We start from the raw sequence: 25,405 nt of genomic DNA, 5'->3' as shown, positions 1-25,405 counted from the left end.
TTTTGCATGTGTTCATCACTGGTATGTAGAACTACAATTGATTTTGTAAGTATAGTTTGTATATTGCAACCTTCCTGAACTCACTTATTGTTTCTTGGGATTTTCTATATGGAACAGGCAATGATGGAGCATCAGCACAGCAGAGAGCCTCTGAACAAGAGAATTACAAGTGTATGAAGGCACCTGGGGACTTCTAAACAAAGAGTTTTATCTTATCAATGGGAATCAGATGTTGGACACTGTTTTAGGGGCTATGCAAAGCAGGTCAGCTCTGAATGGCTAAAATTTGTTTACTTTGGCTATTTTAAAACAATTTTATGTGTAAGAATGTGACTTTTGCACCAGTGAGTTTTTCTAATGGATAAAAGCTGTGAAGAAGTAAACAACACAAGGGTCACTAGACAGAGGCCATCTTTGGTTCATTTATATAACATAAGCTATGAATTGTGCCTCAGGGTTGAATATGTGGTACTAATAATCTATAGGGTGATATAACGCTTCTGTGTGCATGATTATCATGTTGCAAATACTCAAGGAAACACCACCTATGGTCACTTGACCCACTGGCTGCAACATACCAAGAGGGGCTTAAGGCACTTGGGGGCCATACTTTTTGCACTGAGTATAATGCAAAATTTTTTGGAAGTTCACCACCATTGGAAGGATAGGTTTACCAGAGCTCTTGTCCACTAAAATGGTCATACTTTCAATCTTCTTGTAAATGGGATGAAGTGAAGTGCAATTATCCTGTAAATGTTATCGAACAGATGAAATATCACACACAACACAAATCTGAAAGAGAACATGTATCCTCACTCAGGAAGAACTTGCCAAAATGAAGATCCTAGTCTATGCGATCAGATGAGGGAAATAAATAAAGTCATTTATTTGTAACAAAGGAAAGTATATCTTTTGGAAGATGGCATGATTGTTTAGGTAGAAAAACAATCTACAAAAATCTAGAACTAATAAGTGAAAATAGCAATGTCACAGGATGCAAGGTAAACTTACGGGATTCAATCATATTTCTGTATACTAGCAGTAAACAATTGTAAGTTGAAGTTAATTATAACATAATAAAACCAAAAATATATGAAATATTTAGATATAAATCTAACCAAATATAAACAAGAGCTGCATGATGAAAATTGAATTACACTGATGAAAGAAATCAAAGGAAATAAATGGAGAGCTATATCCTGTTCATGGGTTGGATGTCACAATGATGTTAACATGTGAAACTGATCTATAGTTGCAGCACTATCTTGATAAAATCATCCCAACAGAAAAAATCAACAAGTAATTTCTAATATTTATAAGAAAAGGGTAAATGATCTAGAATAGTTAAAGCAATTTGGAAAACAAGAACAAAACTGGAGGACTCACACACTAGTTTCTTTCCTCTAAGCACACAAGCTTAGAGCAGAGCAAGATGGGAGCTATTTCTTAAAAACATAACAAATAAAAAAGATAAAATAGTAACAGAATTAGAAATGTAATGTAGAAAGATTAGGAAAATTGTTGTTTTTTCTGTCTGAGAGTAAAATTTCACATATAGTTCTTCTCATGCATCATGGAATGATTTTTGCAAGATTCAGAGAGCATAATGATAGTATTAGCATTTTTCAAACTTGAAGAGGTTTATTCTCTATGCATATTGTCAGTAAGCATTATTAATATTGCAATGATCATGATTATTTTTTGATTGGAACTAATATTTTATGGTATTAGCTTCTTATCCCAAATGATTGTCTTATATGATTCTAATTAATTGATATCCATATCTTATGTGTTCCAAAATCTATTTGCAAAACCAATCTCTTTTACAACTGTATGTTCTGTAATAGACATAACTAAAAACTTTTTCTCCTGTTTTAAATCTAGAGTTTTTGTTAACAAGTTGAATATACCTGAATAGTCAAGTGTGAACTAGCAATTACAAAGACATTTGAATATTTTCTAACTGTCAAATAGGCTTTAGGAATCTCAGGTTTCCTCCTCTGATTTCAATAATAAATAGAGCCTCAAAAATACAGAAAAAATTAATTTAATTCCAATTAATTCAATGCTAAGGCAAATATATTCCCCGCTGCATTTTGGTTCATTGTAAAGGTTGGCATTATAGAATAATGGAAACACAGAATCAGAAAATTAATAGTTAGAGAACTGATTCAATAAATGGATGATACTTTTGATTACCTTACTTGTAGTTAATGTAATGGGATTCTTATAAAGGAAAAGTTTCTTGAATTTGAAACATCTTTTTGGCAATTAAAAAAATGTTGAATGAAAAGAAAGGAGATTCTTAAAAGTAGAAATAAAACGAATGTTGGAAATTAAATATTCTAAAATTATGCTTCAAGGCATCTTATATATATCTAACTAAAATTTTAAAACCTGAGGTGATAATCATGTGAGGCTCCTTTTATAGTCTCAGAAGTAATTATAAGGGCAACCAGACTCTCCCTTCAGAAATAAAGAAATTAAGGCCTAGAATAAGGGAAAAAAACAGACAAACAAACAAAAATACTGGCCAAAAAAACATATTTATGGAAACACTAATTGGAAACAAGCTTTCAATTTTTTTTATTTGAATAGGAGTCTCTCATTCTTTAGAGTATGTAAAATATAATTCAAACTTCAAAAATGAAAAAATCCAGCTATATGATTATTTTTATATTCTGGCAATACAAGGAACTTCACCCTCCTCTCCCCTTAGGAAGCATTCTATTTCTTTATGTCCTTAAAGAAAACCTTATATCTACATTTATTTTCTCCAAATAACAGTGAAATATATATGTAATACTGTATTTTATATTGTATTTTTATTGATTCAAAGATTAAAAGCTAGAACATCAAAAACCTGTGTGATAGCTACAGTTTTATGATACAGTTATACAAATCACATAACCTTCTCTTTCAGGCTTGCCTCCTTATATGACAAGTAAGTGTATAGCATGAAAGGTTCTGCATACTGCTAAAAGCATTAGCATTCATAGAATTCTTATGAATGTTAATAAATTAGGACTTACTGGCAGAATTCTATGGGATCAATGGTGATTTAAAATCAACAGGGAAAATGCTTCATTTCTATGGCCTTTTTCACAGCATCCTTTACCTCTTTGTTTCTCAGACTGTAAATCAATGGGCTTAACATGGGAATCACCAGTGCATAGAACACAGAGACCATCTTCTCCTGTTCTACAGAATACTGGGAGGTTGGCTGAATGTAATTAAAACTTACTGTTCCATAGAGTATGTTCACAGCAGTTGGGTGAGAGGCACTGGTGGAGAAGGCTTTCTGTCTGCCTGCTGCTGAGCAGATCCTCAGGATGGCAACAAGAATAAACATGTAGGAGATGATCACAATCCAGAAGGTGCCCATGACAATGATGCCTGAGAAGGTTAACAACAACAGTTCATTCATGGCAGTATCAGAACATGACAGCTTTATCAGGGAGGGAATATCACAGAAGAAGTGGCTGATAGCATTTGGACCACAGAAGGACAGTCTCCCAAGCTTATGGTGTGTATTAATGAGTTAATTGTCCCACATACCCATGACCCAATGACTAGCACTACACACTTTCTCTTAGACATGACTACAGTGTAAAGCAAAGGGTTCACAATGGCCACATAGTGATCATATGCCATCACCAAGAGCAAGAAGCCTTCTGTGGTGACAAACACCCCAAAACACAAATGCTGCACCATGCAAGCATGAAAAGAAATGGTGCCCTTTACAACCAGGAGGTTGATCAGCATTTTGGGTGCAATTGCAGTTGAATAGCAAGCATCTATGAATCATAGGCAGCTGAGGAAAAAATACACAGGTGTGTGGAATTTGGGAGTGATTTGGATTAAGAAGATCATGCCCAGATTCCCCAACAAGGTAATGGCATAAATCACTAGGAACAACAGAAAAAGCACAACTTCTAGTTCAGCACGGTCTGTCAACCCTAAAAGAATAAACTCAGTAATCACTGTGCCATTCTCTTCAGTCATTGTCCAGTTTTCACAAAATCTGTTGTGAAAGAAAAAGACACAGGGATCATAATTTATTAGAGGAACATAGAAAAATATATATTAGCATCAAATACACACAGTGCTTTTCATCTTTGGATAAATAATATTTGTTCTTTGGATCTGAGTTTTGTCATCAATGAAATGAGCAGGTGGATTAGGTGGTCTCTCTTTTTCTTTCCAGTGTTGGCATTTTATCTGGTTATTTTCCATAAAAACCAGTGGGCAAAACAGTTCATCTCTCACAGCTTCAGTCTGTCTAAAATTCCTACCTCAATAATAAAGTAACTAGCATTAAGAAAAGAAAAAAAAACTAATGACAGTTGGAATTAGTAGAAGTATATATAATGCATATTGTTGCAAAACTGAATTTCTCTCAGTGAAGCTCACTTCTGACCACTTATTTTGTCTTTATTACTCATCTACCCATACACTGGATAAAGAGAGTGTCAGTCACACAGTTTTTGCAATCACAAGCTGAACTGTTTTAAATATGAAATTATTGGGCATCTATAATGATCTGTTTCTTGAACTTATCTGTAGAATTGATCTGTAGATGCTTTATTATTGACTCCTAAGTGACCACAATTGTCAAGTAAAATGGCACAGGTGTCTACAGGGATGGCATTTAAAGGTACCAAGAACAGCACCTTCTGGGACCAAGGGCATCTCCTAACTAAAACTCATGATATAAAACCTGTCCATCTCATGACACTTTTAGAAAGTATTCCAGACTCTAGTTTTGGGGCAATCTTCCACATGGCCATGGTGGAAGAGCAACCATGCAAGGTCACTGGTTGAGACTAAGACACATAAGCTGTATCTTCCATAACTGAGCCAGATGGAGGTTTCCTGCTTTTACTGAGACCACAAACAAATTTAGACAGTTAAACTGACTAATTGCTTTCCGAAACTTTTTTTCATATTCTCCATCCTATAACAGATACATAAGACAAGTTAAGGCTTTCTAAAACTATGATTTCCATCAGAAGGTTTGTTGTCTTTTATCTTGTCTTCAAAGTTGTCCATATTTACTTAAGAATCAACTCTTTTTTTTTTCCTTTTTCCTCTATTAAATTGGAAATGATGAGAAATGAATTGTGATCAATTTAGCTTACCTATATTTTATATCACTTATTTACCTTAATTAAAACATTTCAATTTTCACAATGCAGAAGAAGAAGAACTCCATCAGACCTGAGCCAATTCTTATTACAGCCAAAAATTGCCTTTATGTGGTTGCACAATTTATTTAAGTTCTTAGATTCTAGATCTACTTATATTTACTTCCCCAAGATTGCTGTCATGATTGAAGATTAACAATAAAGAATTTCCTGTTGCTTTGACTATAAAATTAGCAACTAATAAAATAATATTATGTAACCATATGAGCTACAGCTAGCTAGATAGGTAGAATAGTGATGTTTTGATATTTTTTGGTTCAAGGTGATGGGTGTAAGTTTGAAAACATTGTAATCAATCCCTTTCAATTTTAGAGTACTTCAGAATATTTCAGCAGTGTTAATTTACTTATTAATTATTGTCATTAGTATTAGTAGTTTGAGGGATCAAATTGTCATTTCAAATGATTGTTTAAAATTTTGCCTGTTAAATATGAGACAATACATAATATAAATAAATATATACTTTTGTGGTTTTTCATGTGCTCTTTAGAGATTGCCAACAGATTTGACAACTTGAGTATTTGATAACTTATTCAGCTTACTTAGCTGTTATTTATCTGAATGACAGATCAGCTCTTATAGGTATGGATTTGATTGAAAAATATAATTTAGGAAATAATGTGCTTAAAAAGAATTAGAAATTAAATTATATTAGCTATCCTGTATAGTTTATATAAATGTCAGAAAAATTTGGTGGCAATCATGAAACAAGAATTAATAAGATAAGGAACTGGCTGAGGTCAATTTTAAGATTCAAAATACTGATAATATTCTATCATATTTAAAATTTTAAATTATCTGCATAATGGAAGCCATTTATGGGTAAATTTAAAGAAATAGGAAGACAATAAAAGGCATTAATGTAACTCACCAAAAGAAGTTAAAAAAAAGTTTAGGTTATCAGATTATTTAAAAAGCTCATGTCCATTTCCATGGTTTCTAACCCTCCCTCAAAAACAGAACCAGTTAATATATTTCTCACATTCAAAATGATCCACATTTAAACAGGAAATACCAGAAGATGATTCCAGGTAAAATAATTTGAGTAAAATTTAGGTTTAATTACCAATCATAATGGAAACAAACAAAATAAGTTATTACATCTTTACTATTTCCTCAAGGAGGACAAATGTGAAGGATGGGACCAGTGCATATATATATACATTTTTTTGCTTTAATGAGGCCAGAGTACTGGTACTTCAGAAGCTTATTAAACTAGCATTATCACAACAACACAATTACATTTTGGCTTGTGGTCTGGTTTCTTAAGAGACTTTCTCAAGTTATCCCCATGGAACTGGTTTTCTCTAAGGTGTGTACTACAAAAAAAAAAGTTACAAAGAATAGATGGAAACATGAAGCAAAAGATGAACAAGTATTAGAATGTGGGTTGTAAATAATTTGTGTGAATGGAATAGAATTCCAGTAAAATATAAAGTGGACTGGGGTACCCTTTGTAATTCAGAAATACACAAATAAGAATCCAGTTTGATAATAGGTTATTTTATCTAACCCCCCTTAAAGCAACAGCAGCCATTTATCAAATATTGCTTGAAGGACAAAGACAAGCTAAGCATTGCATTAGACATTAGAAAGAAAAGAGTTATTAAAAATAAACAAGAAACTTGGCTGGGCTTCAACTTCTAGCAAGATAGAAGACTACATGTAATTCTAGATATATTAACTCATAAAATAAAAATGAAATTGTCATTGGGTTCAAAATTAAGAAAAGCAGAAAACCAGAGATGAAAGCTGACATTGACAACATAACTCACTCACGGCTTTTGCAAAACTTTAACTGAATATGTGAAATCCAATATTTCACAAAGGTACTAAAGCTTTGAACCCATGAAAAAAAGAAATTCCATTGACATCCACATGTAAACCTTGTGCACTTTGAAGAACTGGCATTCTCAGAGTAAGTGCTAACTAAATTAAGTCTGCTTATCAGCAAAATTTTAAATAAACATTCACATCATGACCCATCATCTTAGCAGTAAAAAATTCTCTTCTGAGAGGCAGTAACCACAAACGTGGCCTCAGAGGCATTGAAATTTGGATTTGCTGCCTGCACAACTAGGCAACTTCAACCTGAGAAACTAACTTAAGGTTACACGTGTTGGTAGCACAGTGGCACCCCTGAGAACAATAAAGTAAAAACTTCTATGGATAGATGCAGTCTTAACAAAGTCATCCAGATTATCATAGAACAGTTCTATTAAATGTGAATACACCATTCACTTGCAAATCATAATGAGTAAGCACATCCCCAAAACCTAGAATATAGAAAGTAATAAATATATTTAAAATATTTAAGAAATAGTTGTTGCCAAAAGATTAAACAACAAAAAGTTAAAGGAATGAGACCTCTTCCAAAAAGACTGGTGACAGGATGATTGAATTGGCACTGTTCTAAGCAGTGGATCTGGAAAATAATGAAATGATAGATAGATGGATAGATGGATGGATGGATAGATTAAAAACAAAATAAAACAAATAAATGAATGAATTTGTGAGGAAACCAACCTAGACAAAAATAATTTATGCCTTGGTTTGGGAAATAAATGGTAGTCCATTGCTGTGAGAGGGATTAGGATATAGTAAGAAACTATTTGAGGGAAAAGATGTTAGCTTGTTTATTTTTTATCTCCCAAAAATTGTCCTGGCAGATCACTACCTATCTATCACCACTGATTCTGAGTCAAAGCAAAGCCAGCTCAGCTCTACCTCTGAGGTCAGTAGGAAACTTTAGGTTGTGTATAAAATAAGAGCGGATGAGGTGCTTTGGATGACCACTGCATATTCCAATGTTCTGATATTCCTTTTTACCTGCTCATTTACTTCAGGGTTAAATGCTTTTAAAGTGTAGCACCCTGGAATGTTTTTTGCAGGCAGATTGCCTCATAGGGGACTTATAGGGGAATAGCATACAAGATTAATGGGAAGGGTATTAAATGACAATTCCTTGCCTTAAGGAATATTCTATAAATCACCAAATTAAGTAATGGGATTGTGCCTCTTACACATGGGTGTACATGACTGGTTAAGAGATACAATTCTCCAGAAAATAGGAGTTCAACTGGGAAAATAACATCTAGAAAGAACAACTTTTACTGTACTTCCAGTAACAGAAATAATTTAAGAAACAGATGAGTAACATAAAATATGGCAAATGAATATCCTCAAAATGGTCAGGGGATAATGTTTATAATATAGAGAAGTACTTCACCTTCTAATAGTATACTGAATTGCATCTCCAAAATAATACTCTTTTTTTGGATACTGGCTGAGCAATGCATTTCAAAGTATTGCTGCATTACAAGAAGACAGAACAACCTCAAAAGCCAACAAAACAAACTCTAAAAGCAAACAAAAACACATTTTGAGCTTAAAGCTTGGCAGTAAAACCACAACCAGTATGCAATGGAAGGTAAGTCCGACAGAGCTGAATTGAAGGCTCTAGTAGAAACACAGGTATTATACCTATCACTCAGCCAAAGCAAATTTCTATATTCCCAGAATGAGATTATATACAATTAAGCCGGTTACTCAAAAGAAGACCATGGTATTCCTAGAATTTTTGGAAAAAAATATATAATTGCATGCATATCATCATGTAGGCCATGAACCAAACTTCCCAGAGTCTAAAGAAAAGGAAACATACATTCCAGTCAATAAGATTTTCATATATATGAAGCAACATATTCATTTCATAAAATGAATATGAAGAAATATTTTCAGATTCTAAAATGACATGAAAATTTTGAAAGATAAAGAATGAATGCATTTATACTAGGAAATATTAAACAAAAGAAAGCAGGATACCTGCATTAATGTTAGAAAAGTGACTTTAAGAAAAATTGTTGAGATATAGTCAAGACACAATAAATAAGGTTTACATAATTACTGAAATATAATAATTCTAAATTGGTATGTATCAGTTTCAGTTACTGGGGTAGGTCTGTTACTTCTTCCCCATTTTTTTTAAGGGATGCTCTAAAAATGTTGACTCTACTAAACATCCATGTAAACATGTTTTCATTTTATCAGAAGGAAGATAACCAGGGAACTTTTCTCTAAAACATGCTTTGCTTATCATAAATAATTTAGAAATTCATGATCTTATGCTGTCTCAGTTGCCAGAAAATGGAGGTGAATATGTATAATTGATTTATACATGTGTGTTTACCCAAATGTAAAAACTAAGAATCCATAAACCCAAACCCAGTGAAAGTGGCTAAGTGGATAGACAAAGAATGCCAAGCACAGGAAAACTTAGCAAAACAACACTATTATCTCCTGCATCTTATTAGAAAAATTGTTGAAAACTAAAACCATAAAGCAGGAAACAGAAGAAAATATATTAAGGAGTAAAGAAATAGAAGCTTTCTCAAATTTCCATGGCCACCTGGGCAAGTAACTAACCATGGATCACATGGAAGTCTACAAAGGCAGCTAGTGTCACAGCCAGGTAACCTCAGAATCCTAAGAATATTTTGTTAAAGCACAGGAACACTTTACAGAGAAATATGAATGGAAGTCTGATAGCCCTGTGACAACATACATTCTCTGAATAAAGAATTAGGTGGCACATTGCCAATTGCAGATGCAGCTGAAGGAAAGGGGTCATTGGATTGAAATTGATTCTCAAGTGAATACAAACTTTCATGAGCTGAACTTTCCAAAAGGTGTGACAACTGACTTCTACTGGGTAAAGATAAGGATTTGACAAATCTACCCTGACAGAGGCAACTGCCCACTCTCTCATTGGCTAAGAAATGGAACACCCCTTCTGACTCTATAGAAGTTTTATGGTTGCAGACAACCCCAAAAATGTTGGTTTTACAATCAGAGAAAGCAAACCTAATTTAATGCTGTTGACACAGATATTAATAGGGGGAATCCACATTACTGTATGTAATCTCACTCTTGGAGGGTCAGGAAAATATTCAGGAGGGAGTAACTGATCTGTTAGTTTAGTTAACCAAAAATAAGTCTAAATTTTGGGGAAAAATTAATATTGTAATCTAGAGATAGATGGTGAAAGTTACTCATTATTATCGCTGTAATTAATGTTGAAGAACTGTCTACTTAAATGGCTTAAATGACTTTGTCAGGTATATTTTAGAACAATTCAAATAAATTAATTTAATAAAAGAAAAAAGTGTAGGTAAAATGAAAATATTTTAAAAAGAGACAGTGTAAATTTTAGATGACTTTTAAAAATATAATTAAAAAGAAGAAGTTGAGGGATTGCTGCCAGGTATTTTAGAGAGTATTATTGACATTTAGGGAATGAAAAACTGACTTCTACTCTAGCTGTGAACCACATCTCTTAAAGGGACCTATCAAATTAACTCCATAAATATTAGCTTTGGAAAAATAAAAATCCCACAATGCAGATTATAACTGATAAAAGAAAAACTTGAACATGAGCTGAATTTATCCTATCAATTAAAACCATACAATTCAAAGAGTCTGACTAAAGGACCTAGGTATGTTCAACCTGCCATCATCTTGCCACACAGAGGATCCAAAGTCTTATTTAGTGTTTTAGGTGAAATGGCTTATGTATGGTATGCAAATATTTTGAGATTACTAGAAACTGGTGATTGATTTAAATCACTCCCAGGGGGAGATGACATTATGAAAGGCCAAGGATTTGGAGATGCTATAGGAGGGTATGCTAAGGTCATTCTTGAACTTCAAATTGGAAATTTTATCTGGAAGAAATAGACTGTGGTTGGATCACCATTACCTAAATGTACTTGAGACTGTGTATTATGTGCCAACTGGGTATTCTGTGTCTCTAATTCCCTAATGGACTGTTGCCCAAGTGCACCCTTTCCATTATTTTAATTGACTATGCAAAATGAGAACTTTGCACTGCTGTGTAGCAAACATTAGCTATTTAGAAATATGAGCCATCAACAAAAGATTGCTTTTTTGATTAAGGAAATGGTTGGAACAGGAATACTTATCCAAAAGAAGCAATCCCAAGAGAAAAGTGCCCAGCTGAGTCTTCCCCCAAATTCTGACATATAGAATCTATGAAGAAAATAATATGGTTGTAATTCTTATTCACTAAATGTTGGGGTATTTTGTTACACAATAGCAGTAACCAGAACAACGAAAACTGATTGATAAAAGTATTGATCAAGTTTAACTTTATTAGACTTAAGGACTACTGTTCATCAAAGTACAGTTAAAAAAAAAGCACAGGCAGGATTTTGTTTTGTTTTTTATTTTTTGTTTTATGTTTTTAAAACACTCCCTTTTCCCTCTCCCCACATGCCCCAGTGGACTCTAATCTGCATTCTATCATTGCAAATTTGCTATTTCTAATAATCTCTTATAAGTGATATCATATAATATTTGTCCTACACACCTTCCCTATATCACTAAGCCTACTGTTTTCAAGGTTCTTCCAAGGTGCAGCATGTCTCATAACTGCTTTTTATGGCTGAATAATATTCCATTGCATATATGTACCACATTTTCTTCATTCATTGGTTAATGGGCACTGGGTTGTTTCCACACTTAAGCTATTATGAATAATGCTTCTATGAATATTATTGTACAAATTATCACTTTGATACCATGTTTTTGTTTTCTCTGGGAATATACCTAGAAGTGGAATTGCCAGGTCATGTGGCAATTCTGTATTTAGGTTTTGGAGGAAAAGCCATATTGCTTTCAACACTGGCTGTACCACTTTACATTCCCACCAAAAATGCAATTGAATTCTGATTTTTTCTACATCCTTTCCAACACTTGTTATTTTTCTTTTTAAAAATAATAAATAATAGCCATCCTTGTAGATGTGAAGTTGTATCTCTCGATTTTGATTTACATTGCCCTAATGGCTAATGATGTTGAGCATCTTTTCATATGCTGATTGTCCATTTGCATATTGCTTTTGGAGAAATGTCTCTTCAGTGTTTTTGCCCAGTTCTTTAATTGGCCTGTCTTTCTTTTGTTGCATTGCAAAAATTATTTCCATACTATGGATATAAAACCCTTATCCTATATATAGTTTGCAGCAATTTTCTCCCATTCTGCAGGTTGTCTTTTCATTTTTTTTTGATAATTTTTTCCAATGCACAAAATTTTTTAATTTTGGTGAAATCAAATTTATCCATCTTTTTGTTACAATATCTAAGAATTTATTGTCAAATTCCAGGGAATGAAGATACAACCCTATGTTATAGTCTAAGAATTTTATGTTTTATCTCTTATATTTAGGTGCTTCATCCATTTTGAGTTGATTTTTCTTTATGGTGTGAGGTGATCTAACTTCATTTTCTGCATGTGAATATCAAGTTTTCCCAACACCCTGATAATAGTGTATATGATAAAAATGACAGTAATGGATAAATTAGAAATCATGTAATAGAGATTTTATATATTGGCTTTAAAAAGCAACAAATAATTGGTATAGGGAATGTAAAGACAAGATGGGGAATTTTGGCAAAGAATTGGAAACTATAAAAACATAGTTAAGTAAGACTTCCTCTTCCTGGTAGGAAAACACAAATTACAGTGTGGCAATAATCGAATTTATGAACTATAAAAAGCTGCATGACTTTCATAACTTTTTAAAATCATATTTTATAGCATCAATGAAGTGTGGAAACTTTTTTTTTTCATGCACTCAAATCCCAAATGCAGATAATTCTTTCAAGACAACAAAGAATCTTCAACCATTTCTGTCTGTGGTTATTTGTTTATTCTGAGGTAGGCTGTGGGCCAAACTTGCCCAAGTCAGCATCCCTGATGGGGCAAAGGAAATCTGCAAAGCTTCGGTGAACAATGCTAAGATGACAAATATGAAATTTGAAACTACACAAGTGCCTGACTGATTCTCAATGTGAGATTATTTTGGAACTGAAACTAGTGTTGGAGGACTAAACAAACCTGTAAAATACAGAGCACATTCTTCTTTAGTCTGACCAGTGCATTAGAAATGAAAATTTTCCAGAAAATGCATTAATCATAAAATTTATATGACAATGGGGGCTCAAAAATAGCTGAAGTTTTCTAGAAACAAAATGAGAAATACTACTTTCCCTAGATGCCAAGACATATTAGGAAGAATAGAGTATCATAGTATCACAGAAATAAACAATAAATCAATGGAACAGTAGGAAAATCAGATCACTGAAAGAGAAGAGAAATCAATGAGTCAGATCCTTTCCAATTATATCAGTTGTTAACAGAGATTCAAAAATGAAGAAAAATGTAGATATTATAAATAAATTTTATTTTCAATGTAAATATATTATCCACAGCACTTTTGGCAATACATAATCATTTTTTAAATGATAGGAAGGTACCCAATCAAAAATATCCATCAGTACAGAACTGAAGGTCTGAACCTCTGGGGAGGCATCAGATCTGAAGATTTCTAGATAGGCGTCTGTGTGTGTGTGTGTAATCTTAGATGAAGTTAAAGGGGATTCTTCAAAGGAGAGTTGGGGAAAGTAATAACTTTTATCTCCTCCAAAATTAATTTTGAATCATTTTAGATATGCATGTAAACATTTTAAAAGTGGATTCCTTATTGCAAGCTGAGAATTTTAACCTGGTCATTTGCTCTGAACTCCTCTTTTGTTGTTGAGGGCACTGTGGTCTAAGAATAGGAAGAAAAGAAGGAAAATAACTAGTAGGTAGAAATCATATTCAGAATGAAACCCTCCAATTCAGTTAACTTGGAAATTTGCCAATAATTATAATTGAATTTAAATTTTAAGAACAAAGACCAGATCTCTTAATTTTATGAATAATTTTAAAAATTTTCCTTAGAAAAAATTCTAACCCTATATAACACTAAAATGAAAATACACATATATAACTCAGTAATCCAAATATTAGAAAATATGCATGCACTTGCAGAAGATTGATTGATTCAAATATTAATGGCCTAGAATCTTAAGAGAGTTGAGTTTTAAATTGCTATTTGCAAAATGCTTCTATTCACTGTCACTTTCACTTTCTAGGTTTGTTTCCTCATAGGAAAGATGAGTTTGTGGAATAATATCATTTGAAAAATCCTTTGAAATCCTAGAATTCACTGAATTCCTGTGAATGTTAACAAGTGGAAAATTGGTGGAATATTGTAGGATAAATTGTGACTTGAAATTAACAAGAGAAATGCTTCATTTCTATGGCTCTTTTCACAGCATCCTTTACCTCTTTGTTTCTCAGACTGTAAATCAATGGGTTTAATATGGGAATCACCAGCATACAAAACACAGAGACCACCTTCTCCTGTTCTACGGAATACTGGGGGATTGGCTGAATGTAATTAAAACTTAGTGTACCATAGAATATGGTCACAGCAGTCAGGTGAGAGGCACAAGTGGAGAAGGCTTCCTGTCTGCCTGCTGCTGAGCGGATCCTCAGGATGGCAACAACAATGAACATGCAGGAGATGATCACAATCAAGAAGGTGCCCATGGCAATGTCCCCAGAGAAGATTAACAGTAACAGTTCATTCATGGAAGTATCAGAACATGACAGCTTTAGCAGAGAGAGAATATCACAGAAGAAGTGGCTGACAGCATTCGGACCACAGAATGACAGTCTCCCCAGGCTTATGGTGTGTGTCAATGAATTAATCATTCCACCTGTGTAATACCCAGTGACCAGCAGTACACACTTTTTCTTAGACATGTCTGTAGTGTAAAGCAAAGGGTTCACAATGGCCACATAGCAGTCATATGCCATTGCTGACAGCAAGAAGCCTTCTGTAGTAATGAACACCCCAAAAAACAAATGCTGCACTATGCAAGCAGAGAATGAGATGGATTCTGTCTCAACAAAGAAGTTGATTAGCATTTTGGGTGCAATGACTGAGGAATAACAGGCATCTACAAAAGAAAGGCAGCTGAGGAAAAAATACATGGGTGTGTGGAGTTTGGGACTGATTTGGATTAAGAAGATCATGCCTAGATTCCCCACCAAGGTAATGAAATAAATCACCAAGAACAGCAGAAAAAGCACAACTTTTAGTTCAGCATGGTCTGTCAATCCCAAAAGAATAAATTCAGTAACAACTGTGAAATTCTCTTCAGCCATTTGTTAAATCCTTTTCTTGAAATCTGGTGTGGCAAACATAAACAGATTAGAATGGATATAGGATAATCAATTATATCATAAAATCAAATGGAAATATTTACAGACATCTTGTTGGATAAATACATTATTTCACTGAACATAAGTTTCATATTTGTAATGATAGGAGACTGACTAGATTATCTCAATTTCTTTTCAGTGCTAATTAGGTTTCTGTCCCATTAAGAGGTGTTTGAAACTGTTTTGGCTCACAAAATTTCTGTCTGCTTCAAAGTGTCTGCCTCAATAGAATGGTGATACCAGCATGAGGAGCACTGATGGCCATTTAAATGAGGTTGAAAAAATAAATTTAAGCCCTTTGAAGAACAAACATTTCATTTTGGATATGACTGGAGTAAACGAAAACATTGAATATAAGCTCTTCTATTTAGTTAATCCACAAATGACTCTTGCATAACTAGAGAAGTAGCAAGTATTACAAGATAGACAACATGACCTTCAAAGATGATGACATGATACTCTAAAAATTTCAAAATCTCTGGTCTCTTCTGCTGCTTTCTTGTAGACATAATAGAGAAAGACATGTCATGGACATCACAGACACTCACAGAAACACAAAAACATATTTTAACTAATCTCACTTCAAGTGCTCAATAATCATTCACTGCTAGTGATGCCCACATTGAACAGAACAGGTTATAAAATATTTCTATCACTGTAGAAATTCCTATAGGTTAAAACTATCTTCTGATGTTCTGCCTCATATTTTTGAGTGATAATTGAATAATATTTCCCAAAGAAAAAAATATTGTAAATATTTTCTATTGCAATCATATTAAAGAAATGAAATATCCAGATAGAATTTAGAAATTCAACTATATTATTCATTCATGGTTTGCTCATCCTTTGCAAAATTTGGGATGAAGTTGTAAACAGAATTGGATGACAGGATGTGCAGTTGGAGTAAATGACCTCTAACATTCTTAACACTAATATTACTATACCAGATTTACAACTTAAACTTTGTACCTGATCTACCAAATATGAGGATATTAAAATAAATAGGGGAAACCATTTTTATAAAGTAAATCAAACTTACCAAAATAAAAGATTTTAAAATTGAAGAACCTTCACATCCATTTCATTTCTACCTTTACTCAAAAATAATGTTAGTTACTGATTGTCTGTTATGCTGAATTACTAACTATTTTAATAGTATGTAGCTTAAGATAATTTTAGTAAAGTAATTGAAGGTAAATCTACTCATTAATACAAATAAAGCAGAACAGAAAATAATAGGTATGTTTTAGTATATTTATTATTTCCTCTAAGAGGACAAATTTGGAAAAAAGGGACAGCCATATATATATATATATATATATATATATATATATATATATATACAAACTGCACACACACAAACACACACACACACATATATTATTTTTTACAGCAGCCACTAATGAGATCTATCACTGATTAAACATTATGCTGTCCAAGTTGAACCTTGGGAAACACTGTTTCTTAAGGGACATCACATTTTCCCATGAATCATCTATCTCACTAAAGTGTATAATTAACCAAATTGCTATAAAGTGCTTAGGAAAATGAGAAAGACAGGGAATTTTTTGATTCAATAAAAGACCATGAGAAAAATAATCAGAAATAGTTGGCTTGAATAGAACAAAAATAACAAATGGTTGGATGCTATTAGGCTAATTCAAAATCTGTCTTTAGACCTATATGAAGGAGAAGTATTCATGAAAATTGCCAATATTTTAATGGCTTCTTTAGAGGTAATACAGACATACAAAGTAAATAAATAAATTTCTGCCAGTTGCCTATCTCTACTTTCACTTCAGTGTGCAGCTTTTGCAATGGAGAATTCTGTGACAAATCAGATTTAGGTTCAATATTTACATTCATTAAACTAATATTTGCTGATGGATGATATACTCTAGGCATTTTCTTACCTACTATCAATAAAAGGATTGTGAAACATTCTTGGACATTTAAAATTGATAGTTTAAATCACAGGAAAAAATGAATAATCACTATGACAGTAAAAATGAGAAAGATGCATAAAATTAGGCTAAGGGATTCGTCAATCTTTGTAACTTGTTTTGGGATTTAATAATCCTGCTGCTGAAAACAACAGGATAATTGGAGAAAATAGTTATAGCAAATATTCTTAGACACTTGACAAATGGTAGCACAGGACTATAACATATGAGAAAAGGGAGACATCCAGTGGTCACTGACAAAGGGTGGGGATTGGGCACAAGGACAGCACAAGGGTAGATGAGGAGACAAACAGGAAATCCTGAACATGTGCCTGGAATATGTGGTGATGACTACTGGATTAGGGAAAATTAGGCAGGGAAAGATGGAATATACTGCAATACAGAATTTAGGGAATAAAAAAACTAGTTCTTAATAAATTTATAATATTCAAAAACTTACTGAGTGCCACATCACATAAGATGGCAAGATCAAATACTTAAGCTGTCAAAATCAAGTATGTTGGAATGCTGGAACCTAGTCAAACACTTGTAACAATGAGGGGAAGGCTGGATGAAGAAATAGACTGGGAAATTTCAGTAAACATTGGTATTTCACACAATAGTGTCAAGCCCCAACCTCGGAACCCCCAGCCCCAAGGCAGGCAGCTAAGGGGATGGCCACCTGCATTCCTGTCGTGGCTTGCCTGTGCCAGGGTGGGCAGCAAGGTCCTCATCCACCAAATGTTGGTGCTGCATGTTTTGATCTGACTTATGATTCACTGAGGAGCCTGTACATAGCTGGCCAATGTTTTAAACCCCTCAGGGTGAAGCAGCTACTGAGAAACATCCCTTGAAGGTGTTTAAAGAGATACATAACTTTTTTTCCTTTCTTATTGGAACCAGGAACTTAAGGAAATAATTGTTAGAGCCATTGATAACCACAGAGATAATGAAACAGAAATTTCAGTGACCACACATGCATAAATAGTTTAGAAAACTCACTAAACAAACGGACATCTGCAGCCCACAACAAGTCTCAATATCATGGGTATGGAAGAGAATTTTATTTTCAGATTTACCACATTAAATATTCAAAATATCCAATTCTCAAAAAAATTATGATGCATAAAATGAAACATAAAAATAAAATTCATTGAAATGAAGAAAATAAATTAAAAGACATTATCTCTGAAGAAGCCCTGACTTTGAACTTACTAAACAAAGGCTTCAAATTAGCAGATTAAATACACTCAAAAGCCTGAAAGAAACCATGCATAAGGAACTGAAGTAAATTAGAGGAATGATATATGGACAACAGGGGCATATCAATTAAGAGATAGATAAATATAATAAAAGGAGCAAAGTAGAAATTCTGGAGTTGAAAAGTATAGTAGCTTCAATGAAAAATTCACTAAATGTTTTCAATACCAGATTTTAGCAGACAAAAGAATCATTGAATCTGAAGATAAAACAACTGAAGTTACCTGGTCTGAAGAGTAGAAAGAAAAAGAATTTAAAAAATGAACAGATACAAGGGAACTGTGGGACACCATAAAGCATGCAAGCATACACATTACGAGAGTCCCAGAGGGAGAGGAGAGTGAGAAAGGAACATAAAATATATTTGAAGACATAATGGCCTAAAAATCCCAAATTTAATAAGAAATTTCACCAGACTCCAAGCAAGATAAATTCAAAGAAATCCACTCTAAGATACATTGTAATTGTATGGTTGAAAGACAAAGGCAAAGTAAGAGCTTTGAGAGCAGCAAAGAAAGAAATTTGTCATGTACAAGGGATCCTCAATAAATTTAACAAATAATTTCTTTTTAGAAAAAAAGTCAGAAGACAATAAGATGGTGTTTATCAAGTACTGAAAGGAAAAAAAATTCAACCAAAAATTCTGTATCGAGTAAAATTATCCTTCAAAAGTTAAGACATTTCCATAAAATGAAAGCTAAAAGAGTTTTTATTAGTAGACCTGAAATACAAGAAATTCTTAAAGAAGTCTTCAGTCTGAAATGGAGACATTGGACAGAAACTTTAAATCATATGAGTAAATAAACATCATTAATAAGGAAAATATAAAGCAGATGTTGTGGTATTTGTGATTGTAACTCCTCTCTTTGTTCCATATGACTTAAAAGACAAATGCATAAAAAAATAGTTATAAATCTATTTAAATGGTCACAATGTATAATGCTGCAATTTGTAACAATAACATGAAGAATTATTGACAGAACTGTACAAGGGCAATTCTAATGAATACAATTAAAGCTAAGTTAATACTAATTAATACTAGATTTTTGTAAATTAAGTAAAATGATATTCCCATGTTAACCATTAGAAAGTAACAGCTATATATGGCAAAGGATGCAGGCAGGGAATGTAAATGGTACATGAGAAAAAAGCAATAAAACACAAAACAAAGTAGTGTTAGAACAATTGAGGAACAAAAAAAATACACATGATATATAGGAAACAAACAGGAAAGTGGCAGAAGAAAGTCATTCATTATCATAATCTCTTTAAATGTAAATGGCTTCAACACCTATTACAGGACAAAGATTGCCAGGATGGAATTTAAAAAAAAACAAAAACATGATCTGACTATATACTGCTCACAAGAGATTCACTTAAACCCAAAGATAAAAATAGATTAAAAGTGGAAGGATTGAAAAATATGTTCCATGCAAGCAGTAACAGAAGGAGAGCAGGGGAAGTACAAATATTAAAGACAGAATAGACTTTAATTCAAAAATTCTTACAATAGGTAAAGAAGGACACCATATACTGACAAAAGTGTCACTTCATCAAGGAGTAAAAGCAAATTTGAAAAATACACAAACCACAGAGACCAAATATGTATGATACAAATATTGACAGAATTAAAGAGAGAAATAGACATTTCTACTAAAATGTTGAAGACTTTAATAACCACTTTCAATAACAAATATAAAAACTAAATGAAAGATCAATGTGGAAATAAAGAACTTGAACATTGTTATTAACCAGTTGGTCGTACAGACATAAGTTGAAGTCTCCACTCCAAACAGCAGAATATACATTCTTCTCAGGTGAACAGGGAACATTCTCCAGGAAAGACAATCTTTTAGCCTATAAAAAACACTGAAAATGTTTAGAAGATTGAAATCATTGAAAGTGTCTTCTTGAACCCACAACTGAATACAGCTAGAAATTAATAACTGATAAATATTGAAAATTCACAAATACATGAAACTTCAGCAGCACAATCTTAACCAAGAGGTCAAAAAGAAATGTAAAGGGAAACAAAAAATACTGTGAGACAAATTAAAATGAAAACACAACATACCAAGACTTATGGAATATAATGAAAACAGTGCTCAGAATGCAATTTACAGTTATAAAACCTACATTATAAAAAAGAAAGATTTCAAATTTTCTGGGTTGCTAATGCTGCCATTATGCAAAATACCTGAAATGGATTGGCTTTTATAAAGGGGATTCATTAGGTTACAAGTAACCTATGTTCTAAGGCCATAAATGTGTTCAAGCTAAGGCACCAATAAGAGGAGACCTCACTGAGGGAAGGCCAATGGTGACTGGAACACCTCTGTCAGCTGGAAAGCCATGTGGATGGTGTCTGTTGGTCCTTTGCTCAGAGGCTGCATTTCAAAATGGCTTTCTTCAAAATGTCTCTGGGCTTCTGTCTTAGTTTCTCTCTTTCAGCCTCTGTGTGTCCTTGCTCAGGCTTCATGTCTCTCTTAGCATCTCTCAGCTCCTGTGCATTGTTGCTTGTTTTCACATGGCATTTCTCTCTAAGCATCTGGGGATCCTCTCTTAACTTTCTGGAGGGGACTCTGGGCCTCATCTCTTAGCTTAGTGTCTCCAAACATCTTTCCTTCAGCATCTTCAAGCATCTCCAAGCATCAGCATTTTTGCCAGCTCTTGAGCTCTCCAGTGAACTAATCAAGACACACCCTGAATGGGTGGGTTCACAATCCCATGGAAATAATTTAATCAAGTTCACACCTATAGTTGGGTGAGTCATATATCCATGGAAACATTAAATCTAAAGGTTCCATCAAGTAAAATGTAACAAAAGGTCATGGATCTTCTGGAGTCTGTAACAGTCTCAAACCAGCACAAGAAAAAAAACTTAAATTTTTATCTCATGAAATTTAGTTGGAAAAAAGAACAAAATAAACCCCAAGCCAGTGGAAGAAAAGAAATATTAAACATTGTAACAGAGATAGAGTATAGAAAAGCAATAACAAAATTATTGACCAAAAATTTATTTACCTAAATCACCAAAATTAATATTTCCATAACCTAAGGAAGATTTGACTGAAACAAAAAGGCCCAGTCAGACCTTAAACATAGAAACAGGAACAAGAAGCCACAGATGCTAATCAAAAGAGATATTCTCCATTACAGGCTCCCCTCCTCATACAAGGTAGATAAAAACCAATCAAACAGTATAGACTGATTTCTCTTCTCTGGCACAAAGTGGGGGGTGCAGAGCTGCCATCTGTCAACCCTGACCCAGAGCAATTTGGGGCCATGTTAGGAGACAGACCATGAGGGCACTCTTTTTTCCCTGTTGTTTTCAACAATTTGTGCTAAATAAGTGGCAGGTAGATTTGCCTTTTCTGGACTCTTTATTCTGTGCAATAAAGGTATTGTTCTGGTTTGCTAATGCTGGCTTTTCACAAAATACCAGAAATGGATCAGCTTTTATTTGGTTACACAGTTGGATTGAGGTTTATTTGGTTACACAGTTACAGTCTTAAGGCCATAACATGTCCAAGGTAAGTCATCAACAATTGGGTACCTTCACTGGAGAATGGCCAATAGTTTCCAGAAAACCTCTGTTGGCTGGGAAGGCACATGGCTGGCATCGGCTCCAGAGTTCTGGTTTCAAGTTGGCTTTCCCCAGGACATACCACTCTAGGCTGCAGTTCCTCAAAAATGTCACTCTTAGTTGCTCTTGGGACATTTTTCCTCTCTTAGCTTCTGCAAAGCAAAAGTCTGCTTTCAATGGCCATTTTAAACACTCTCTCATCTGCAGCTCCTCGCTCAGATCTTGTGCATTCTTCAAAGTGTCCCTCTTATCTGTAGCAAGCTTGCTCCTTCTGTCTGAGCTTATATAGTGCTGTAGTAAACTAATCAAGGCCCACAATGAATAGGCAGGGCCACACTTCCATAGGAATCATCCAACCAGGGTCATCACACACAGTTGGATGGGGCACTTCTCCATGGAAACACTCAAAGAATTACAATCTAATCAATGCCAATACTTCTGCCCACACAAGATTGCATCAAAGATAATGGCATTTTGGGGGACATAATACATTCAAAGTAGCACAGGTGTCATTTGCTAAAAGGTTCTGTGGTGCCCTGAACCCATGTTCACATAATGCATCATTGTAACAACTCACCCTACAGTGAGTGGATAAGAATTGTCTTTGATTCTGTTTACACCAGATTTTGGAAAATTCCGTGACTCCTGGCTTCTGATTATAGACACTCATATGATCTCTGACAGCTGATCACAATTTGTACACCACAAACATTCATCACCCTTCCTAATTGGTGTTCACTCCTGCAGTACTGAGATAAAAAATATCAAATGCTATAAATTGAGCAATGCTCAGATCTATGTAGTTTGTGGAGTTGAAAGTGGCCAATGGGAACACTTTTAAAACTCTGTATCAGTTTGTTTCTGACAATTTTGTCAAGGACAAGGATCTTCACATTCTTGTTTTCAGAGTATTTTCTGAGCCAGAAACAAGAGTAGAAAGTTTTAAACCAAGAATTTTCTGTGGCTCCTATTGACACCATGAAGCACTTACTTGTTTTTCTGTTATCAGTCACTTATACTGTGATAAACATGCCATGCTATCTATGCTGTACTCAAATATGCATGAAATAGACTTGGCAATGTTTATGCATTAACATCTGATTTGATTTACTTCCTCCTGAAATACCTAGTGCCCTAATTAATGATTTTATGGCCATATTTCGGATGCATGGATTGTAGTTATCTCAAAAAGGAATCAGTGGGAGAGGCGGGGCAAGATGGCAGAGTGGTCAGGAGCAGAATTTCGTCTCTCCCCTAGAGCAGCTGGCAATTACCCAAGAACTATATGAAACAGTGTTTTCGGGGTCTCCAGTAACCAGTCACACATTGGACACAACTTTGGAATTGGAGGAAAAGCTGAGATCGCAGCGAACATTGTAAGTTCCCTGGACCGGGGGTCTGGCGCCCCTCCCCACCCAGACCTCACAGACTGTTTTGCTGCCGGCTCACAATGGAGGAGATGAAAAAACCAAAAAACAGCAATCTGCTGAGGGCAAGAAGGGAGGCTCAAACCAGCCTCAACTGCAGAATTAATTAACAAATTAATTAACTAATTTTGGGAGCTGGGGTGCTAAAGAAGGGCTGGGCTCCAAGAAGTGGGGGAACATAAAAGCGGGCACCCATTCCCAGACTCCAAAAAAGCCATTTTGTTTTCCCTTACATTTTGTTCCTTCTGGCTTCTCACTGATCCCTTATCTTTTTGCATTTCAATAGCCCCCAGCAGGGGTGGAACTGAAGTGGTTGGAGAGTAATTATCACACAATAGCCCAAAGCATATCTTTAAATGCTCTATTCTGACACTGACAAAACTTCCAGGCTGGGGAAAAACATTTAAAAGAGACTTTTTTTTTTTTCTTTTTTCTTTTTCTTGATTTCTTTTCTACTTTTTTTTTAAATCTAAAAGTAATATATGTGGTTATTTTCTATCAGAAAGCCCAGGTTGAGGGACTAGGCTGGGCTTGAGGGGAGACAGAGTACCTACAGTGTCTTTGAATTCCGTATTCACTACTGAAGGCCTCCACCCCAGTCTTTAATTGGCAACTCAGGCTGACCAAGGAATCTACCTGGAGAGGCCCCAAAGAGGAGAGAGGAGAAGGGAATAGTGCCTCTGAGAGACAACTAGAATTCTGAGGATTGGGAGAATGGAGGGAGGCCCAGCTCAACTGTCAGTCCTCCTTCTGGGAATTCAGAACCCAGGGGCTGGAATTCAGATTCCAGCTTCAGTCAGCCACGCCCCTGACAGGATCAGAGTCACCAGGAGAACTAAAGGCTCCACACCTCCTTACACTGGTGGGGGAGCTGCGGGCTGGCCAGTGCCACCTGCTGAACAGGAGAGGAAAAGCACCAATTCTAAAGGCCTCATAGGAGGGTCTCATTCTCAGGAAAACTCCATACCCTCCCAATGAGACCTGGGCCTCACTAGACGGAAAATCAGACTAGGGTCCACCATATCTGAGGAGACCCACTCACAAAAAGGTTACATAGAGGCAGAGCAAGAAACAGAAAAAACAAGAGGGGAAAAATTCCGATCAACTAAATAGAACCCAAGTTAGAGGTCTAGAATAAGTTGAACTGAATAACAGAGGCCAGAAAACAAAGGCAACCAACAAGAAAACCACTAAGTAAAAGACAGAAAACAAGCTCCAAAATAAACTAATCAAGAGAATCAGATGCCTAGACAACTTAAGATAACAAGCCATACCAGGAAACACGAAAACATGGACCAGCCAGAGGAACAAACTAATAGCTCAGCTGAGACACAGGAGTGGAGGCAACTAATGCTAAATAAATTTGATGAAATGAAGGAAGATATAGCAAAAGAGCTGAAGGATATAAAGAAGACACTGGCTGACCATAAAGAAGAATTCATAAACTTAAAAAAACAAATGGCAGAACTCATGGGAATGAAGGCCACAATGGAGGAGATGAAAAACACAATGGAGGGACACAACAGTAGATTTGAACAGGCAGAAGAAAGGATCAGTGAACTGGAAGACAGGTCATTCAAATTCATACACACAAAAGAACAGATGGTGAAAAAAATGGAAAAATATGAGCAGGGTCTTAGGAAGCTGAGTGACAACATGAAATATATGTGTTATGGGTATCCCAGAAGGAGAAGAGAGGGGAAAGGGGGCAGAAAGAGTAATAGAAGACATATTCACTGAAAATTTCCCAACTCTTATAAAAGACAGAGAATTAGAGATTCAAGAAGTACAACATACCCCAAATAGAATAGATCCCGGTAGACCTACTCCAAGACACTTACTAGT

General features: G+C 34.6%; 1 protein-coding gene and 1 pseudogene across 1 annotated transcript; both read right to left on the bottom strand.

The window, feature by feature from the left end:
• Window positions 1-3,067: 3,067 nt before the first annotated feature.
• LOC119511808 lies at window positions 3,068-4,005 on the bottom strand (annotated as a pseudogene).
• A 10,343-nt stretch (window positions 4,006-14,348) lies between these two features.
• Window positions 14,349-15,287, bottom strand: LOC119511801 (olfactory receptor 1052-like). The gene has a single exon (XM_037806325.1). The coding sequence runs from the start codon at window positions 15,285-15,287 to the stop codon at window positions 14,349-14,351; it is 939 nt and encodes a 312-aa protein (XP_037662253.1).
• Between the last annotated feature and the right edge of the window lie 10,118 nt (window positions 15,288-25,405).

Source organism: Choloepus didactylus, chromosome 16 (assembly GCF_015220235.1).
Source record: "Choloepus didactylus isolate mChoDid1 chromosome 16, mChoDid1.pri, whole genome shotgun sequence".
Lineage (NCBI taxonomy): Eukaryota > Metazoa > Chordata > Mammalia > Pilosa > Megalonychidae > Choloepus > Choloepus didactylus.
The sequence above is the reverse complement of the archived record's forward strand: the minus strand, read 5'-3'. Positions and strand labels throughout refer to the sequence as shown.